Below are 6,241 nucleotides of genomic sequence, written 5' to 3'. Positions count from 1 at the left end.
CTTTGAAACTAGAAAATAGGTGTCTGTTTATACAACATCTAAGTCGATGAGGGACAAGACAGAGGCAACCTTAGCCCCTAGTTACCGTATTGTGTTCCTGGGAACAAAGCATTATCTTGAAGAAAAAAGAAATCACTTCTAAGCCACATCCATCCCTCCGTGCGCACTTCCCAGGTTCGTCCCAGCCCGATTAAGGGAAGGGAAGGAGTCCTTAAGGAATGGAATTTTATCTTAACCATCTTTCGTATCGATTATTCTGCTATTAGAAAGTGAAGGAATCAGCCCTTTGATGTGATTGCGTTTATCTCTGCATCTCTTTTGTTATTTATAGAGCCCTGGGAAGCGGGGAAGCACGAGACTTCAACACTTCGACTTAAAAAGATCAACAACGAATTTTCCGAAATGTTTAAGAACAACTAAAAGGAGCAGGCGGTTTCAATCTATCAACTAAGCGAGCAATCATACCACCCACCTCCTAAGACACCGTTGCTCGTTGTGGCGGTCGGCGAGATGACAGCTGCTTTTTCATTTGTGAATGTAATAAATATTGGCTGCTTTTAATATTTACCAGGACCTCTCCTCCTTGTTCCCTGGAATTTTAACTCTAAAAGATTGGCGAACAGATTATCGGCAGGGCTTTTGCAAGGTAAGACATCTTTACATCTCTTTTTCTTGAAATTAAGTTGATTCATATTGCATTTTATAGATGCATCCCCACTCATAGTCATAGACATAAATACCCACGAGAAATATTGTTTATGACTATTCAGATATCCTGAGAATTTAAACGCGTGGAGGACAACCCGGGAACTTTTTGTCCGATCTGTAACTATGTCATGGTTTGTTGTGATTTTTTCTCCCTGTGTGTTTCTGTCCCTTCGTGGCAACTGTGTAAGTGCGAGTTGTTTCACTTATAAACGTAGAGAAAAGCCCATAGGGGATCGCGTGCGGTTCGTTTGGATCATTTATTGTTATTTTGAGAATAGGCTTTTCTTGCACGGAAAGCTGTTTCCGAGCTTAGTTCGCTCCTGCGCAAGTGCAGGGTCAGGAGCCGAACCCACATCCCCTGGCTTTTGTTTCTCTGGAGCGAACCTCTAACTCACAACCTGTTCGGAGCCTACACCGGGGACCAGGGGTCGCAGTCGGGTCGTTCCTCCTGGAGGCCGAGGCCCAAGCCCTCAGCTCGGGCAGGTGCCTGTCCCCACCCGCCGGTCCCCGACGCCCCACTAGCCCAGCGGTTCCTGAAGGCGCGCTGCGGGGGCCCTTCCTCCAGGCGCCCGAGAGCCCGGCGGGAGGTGGCTTTTCCAGGAGGGCGATCTCAGACGCCGGGCCACGGCCAGGCCTCCCGGGGCCAGAGGTGCGCTACCAGGCTCGGGTCCCGGGAGCTCACGAACTTTACCTGCAAAGATGCAGCTTACGCCCGGGGCGTCCCGCATCCATGCCTCGGAGTCCATTCCTCCCTTACCCTCCCAGCCTCTTCGCCCGGAGCGATCCTGCCGCCTGTGTTTTCCCGGGAGGTGGTCGGCAGACTGCCGGGCATTGTGTGATCCACGTCCCTAGGTCCCCAATGTGTGTGGCAGTCTGCGTGACAGATGGTGCTCCGGGAGCGTGTGAGGGCCGAGGAGTCAATTTTCTTTTGAAAGGACCAAACACATGTGTTTGGTCATTTCTTTATTATTTCGGAGAAACGCGAGGGGAGACACGGAAGCCTTTCTGTCCCCGATCTAGGTTCCGGGATAAGGTTCGCCCGCACCCTAGCGCAGCCCAGATCCCCAGGCGCTGAGAGTCTCCAGCTGCCTTGCCCCAGGCCCTCGGGCGGGAGGCACACTCCGCATCTCTATTCAAACCCAGATACATCCATCTATCGAGATCTTTCGTGTGCTGAGGAAGGGGATGGAGCAAGGGGGCGGGATAGAGCAGCTGATGTTTGGTCAGAGGAGGCACGAGATGCCAGCCAGCCCCGCAGGCCTACAATCATTCTCCAACCCCAAAGCCATTGGCTGCTTCAGCCACCTGCAGGCTTTGGTGTGGGGTTCGGGGTGCGCTCTGTTGCTGGCTCCTCTCCCAGCCTTTCCTCCTCATGTGCGTGGGGCTGGTGCAAGGAGGGGACCCCGGGACACGGGTTCTCTAGGAGTCAAGCTTGCTAGGCCCTCGCCTGCCACCCCTCATTGCAAATGAAGAATCAGATTCCTTTTATTGACTGACTTTCTGACTCCCCACCAGCCTGCAAAATGATGCTGAGTCCGGACCAAGCCGCCGACTCAGATCACCCCAGTTCGACGCACTCGGACCCGGAGTCTCTGGGCGGCGCAGATGTCAAGGTGCTGGGCAGCGTGTCAGATCTGGAGCCGGTGGAGGAGGCCGACGGCGACAGCAAGGGCGGCAGCCGGGCCGCGCTCTATCCGCACCCGCAGCAGCTGAGCCGCGAGGAGAAGCGCCGCCGCCGGCGCGCCACGGCCAAGTACCGCTCAGCCCACGCCACCCGCGAGCGCATCCGCGTGGAGGCCTTCAACCTGGCCTTCGCCGAGCTCCGCAAGCTGCTGCCCACGCTGCCCCCGGACAAGAAGCTCTCCAAGATCGAGATCCTGCGCCTGGCCATCTGCTACATCTCCTATCTCAACCACGTCCTGGACGTGTAGGGAGGGGGACGCTGCGGGAGGCCGCCGGTCTCGGCGGGCGTCTAGTCTGCCAAAGGCGACACACCCGTCCTGCCAGGCCTGAGGGTCGCCCAGAGACACCAGAACGAGGGGGAAAGCTTGCAGTCTGTTCTCTCTGGTCATCAAGGCAACAGGGCAATGTTTCCGAGCCTGGGAGGTGGGGTTGGACAGAAAGATCTGGGTCTTGCAGGGGTATTTTCCTGGCTGGAAGAAGCTTCTGGAGGTACATAGGGTGAGTTGCTCCGGGGCCTTCCCTGGATGTATTAGGAACATCTCCTTAAGGGTGGTTGCGGTAACCCAATGGAGGCTTTGAGTCCTGCTATATTTATATCCCATACATCTTCATATTTTGAAAGGATGAGGGAGGGCAGAAGCCCAACCCAGGCTGATCGTTTCAGATTGTGACTATCGGGGATTTTTCTAATTGAGAAGTCACCAAACCTTGGGGGAGAAGGAAAAGATTAAAATCTTCTCCATACAGAGATTAAGACAGAAAGGTGACCCAGTAAACTTTCTGTTCACCCTGTCAAATGAAAAATCACATTCAAATACAAAGAAAATCCTGAATATTTGGCAAGGTTAAAAAAAAAGATCCATTCAGAATAGACAAGACGCACTGTGGGAGGCTTTGAGTTTAGTGAGACTTTAACCCCAAGATAGAATATTGAAGTAGATAGAAAAATCCATATTTAAATGGAAAATTTAACATCTGATTGCTTTTCCGGGCAAAATGCCCCTTTAAATATCCAAAAACAACCCATCTATTTGTGACCTTAACATGTAGACCCATAGATGTAGTTAGAAAAAAAGACAACCTATTTTTATTTATGTTAGAAGGAGTAGAGTATTTTTTTCAAGACATTTATTTTTCAGAGTGGTGATAATTTTACTTTGGATACTCCGTGCCAATTTATTTATAGTCAAGTGTTTACACTTTTCCCAGTGAAATAATTGCATCTAACCTTTTATGTGTTTGTTGCGATTATCTTGTGATCTTTCTTCTTTATTTTTCTGATTATATCGCACTTGTGTAAGAGAGTCCCCGCTTACCCTGTTTCTAAGCATATTTTATATATTAAGAAGTTGGTTGTTTTGTTGTGAGATCAGCAACACTAGCCCTTCACTGCTATAGTTTTATAAGAAGCTAAGTGTTGTTATTCTTGCCTGTAGTTTTGTCTGAAAAGAACCTTTCCAAACTGTTTATAAGGAATAGCTTCTTGTGTGTGCGTGTGTGACGTTTGTGCGTGGGATGATTTTAGGAAGTTACATTATTTTCCTAAAAAAAGAAAAGAAAAAAGAATTCAGACTTACTTCCTCTGTGACAACCAAAAAGAAAAGTCTATGACCTGGAAATGTTTCGTGTTCTCGGCTGTGAAACTCGTAAAGCGAGAAGTGTATTTTAGAGACAAGGGAGAAAGGAAAAAAAAACACATCTGCTATCCAAAGATTTTAGTCTTTTTCAGGGTTTTTTTGTGTCTCTGTTGCTTTATATAATGCAATATTTTGTAGTGAAAATAGATATAACCTGGTTTCTACCTGACGAGTTTTCATATCTCATGACTGGTGCGCTGTTTTGCATATAAATAAAGGTATCAGATAAAACTCCTCCTCTTTATTTTAAGCATCTGTCTAGAAATCGAACATGCTGGCTGAGCGTGAAATGTCTTAATGGACTCAATTCCTTAGAAAGGAATTAGTGAAACAAAACAAGAACAAAGCAGAGAGAGAGAGAGAGAGAGAGAGAGAGAGAGAGAGAGAGAGAGAGAGAGATATTCAGGGGCTGCAATGTTTGATGGCTTGATAAATTTGTATACAGCACAGCCTGGGATGGTATAGATCATGCCACATCCGTGAGGAAAAGCTGGGTGGTGTGCATGTAAAAATATCACGCAGATCATAAATGTATTTTTTGCTTTAAAAGAAAACTTTGTAACTGTCTAATCCAAGTTCTTGGGAAAACTCAGGTCCAAAAAGGGGACTGCATTTAAGTGGCAGGGCAGAGCTGGGCGTGGTCGCTCACACTCACAATCCCAGTACCCAAGATGCGGGAGGTGGGAGAGCCAGGAGTTCAAGGTCATTCTCAGCTGTGTAGTGAATTTAAGGCCAGCCTGGGCTACATGAGACCCTCTCTCAAAAAGTCAGTGAACAGACCCTTGTGACAGCTTTCCCTCTGGTCACTTATGTACAAGGTATGTATTACTGAAACATCGAATCAGTCCCCACATTCAGATTATGACACACTTGCAGTGAGAAATAGCCTTAAATCAACCTTAAGTAGGAAAATGTCATCTACATACCTGTATCTGGCATAAAACATGGCATACTGTATAAGTAGAACCCGTGAATAATATAACCATATCCCTGTATGTACATGCTCATATAGACTCTTGAGAACTGTATCACCCTAATCTCTGGATGCCATATACAAGTGATTATTTGGGTTCTCTGGTTTTGCCCATACAGTCTGTGGGCTCACAGTGTTTTCGTTCTCCTCCCTGGTTTCTTACAGTAGTAAGTTTCACCCATACCTAGCAAGCAAGGTTTTGTGTTCTTCTGTCTGCAGGTGTTTGGGATGAAAGCGCTTTCTGCCGAGGGTATCAAAAAGAACAGCATCTTCCTTTTGCTTCTCTCTGGACAAGGTCTTGGCCACAGCAGCAGTGGCTATTCAGTCTCTGAGCAGCAAAGACATGTGTGGCCAGTGATACTGCTGTAGCTGTGAACCTCTCTAGGGAGCGGGAAGAGGTGACAGCTCCCAATCTTCATAGTGTCTCTCTTGTAAATGCCCCTATGCTAAGGAAACGTCTAACCTCTGGAAACCTTCCCCAGGCCTTGTCCTGGACAAATGAGTTGAAATCCAACTCACCAACACAGCCCTCCCTTCACACCTAGGAGGAATCTAGTCACTCAATTCCTGGGACTAAATGTATACTTGCTTTGGAGTAGGACAAAGGCCAACATCCCCCAGGTACACAACCCACGCGGTCCCAGAAGAGGATCTTTAAAATGTCATTTCAAATCCTCCAGAGAGAGACAAAGCACTGTGACTCTCACTAGAGCAGAGGGTGATAGGCTTATCCTTTGAAGGTAGCGCGGACTCCGCCACGGGAGGCGGAGAGGACCTAGAGAAGGTTCTCTAAGCAGGGGCACTGAGGTAACTCACTCCCACTTTGACCAGCGGGATTTACTGAGGACGTAATGAGTGCCAGGAAATGTTCTAGACCCTAAAAATTGACATCAGATAAGATGGTGTCAAGGAGAATACTGACAGCAAATGATTAATTAATCCTCTGGTTTTGAAGGACACTAAGTGTTGTGAGGAGCCGTAAACTGGAGACCAGAAGAAGGGCAGGCAAAGGTGTGCTGGTAGGGGTAGTGTTCACGATAGCATGAAGGAAGGCCTTGTGTCCTTGACTAGAGACACAGTTCTACTTGCCCGGTTCTCACAGTTGCTACCACAGCCATTTCTCATGGCCTTTCATGATGTGGGATGTCCTTCTGTATATGTGTTGCTTTTATTGGCTAATGAATAAAGCTGTGTCTGCCAATGGCTTAGCTGAGTAAAGCCAGGTGAGAAATCCAAACAG

At 47.9% G+C, this 6,241-nt stretch overlaps 1 protein-coding gene across 1 annotated transcript; it reads left to right on the top strand.

Annotated features, from left to right (window-relative positions):
* Window positions 1-1,850: 1,850 nt before the first annotated feature.
* On the top strand, window positions 1,851-4,259 carry Nhlh2 (nescient helix-loop-helix 2). The gene has a single exon (XM_048442157.3). It carries the CDS (start codon window positions 2,232-2,234, stop codon window positions 2,637-2,639), a length of 408 nt encoding a protein of 135 aa, XP_048298114.1. The 5' UTR covers window positions 1,851-2,231; the 3' UTR covers window positions 2,640-4,259.
* The last annotated feature ends 1,982 nt before the right edge of the window (window positions 4,260-6,241 follow it).

This window comes from Myodes glareolus, chromosome 17 (genome assembly GCF_982192425.1).
Source record: "Myodes glareolus chromosome 17, mMyoGla1.1, whole genome shotgun sequence".
In the NCBI taxonomy this organism is placed as follows: Eukaryota; Metazoa; Chordata; class Mammalia; order Rodentia; family Cricetidae; genus Myodes; species Myodes glareolus.
This window is presented reverse-complemented; position numbering and strand designations above follow the sequence as displayed.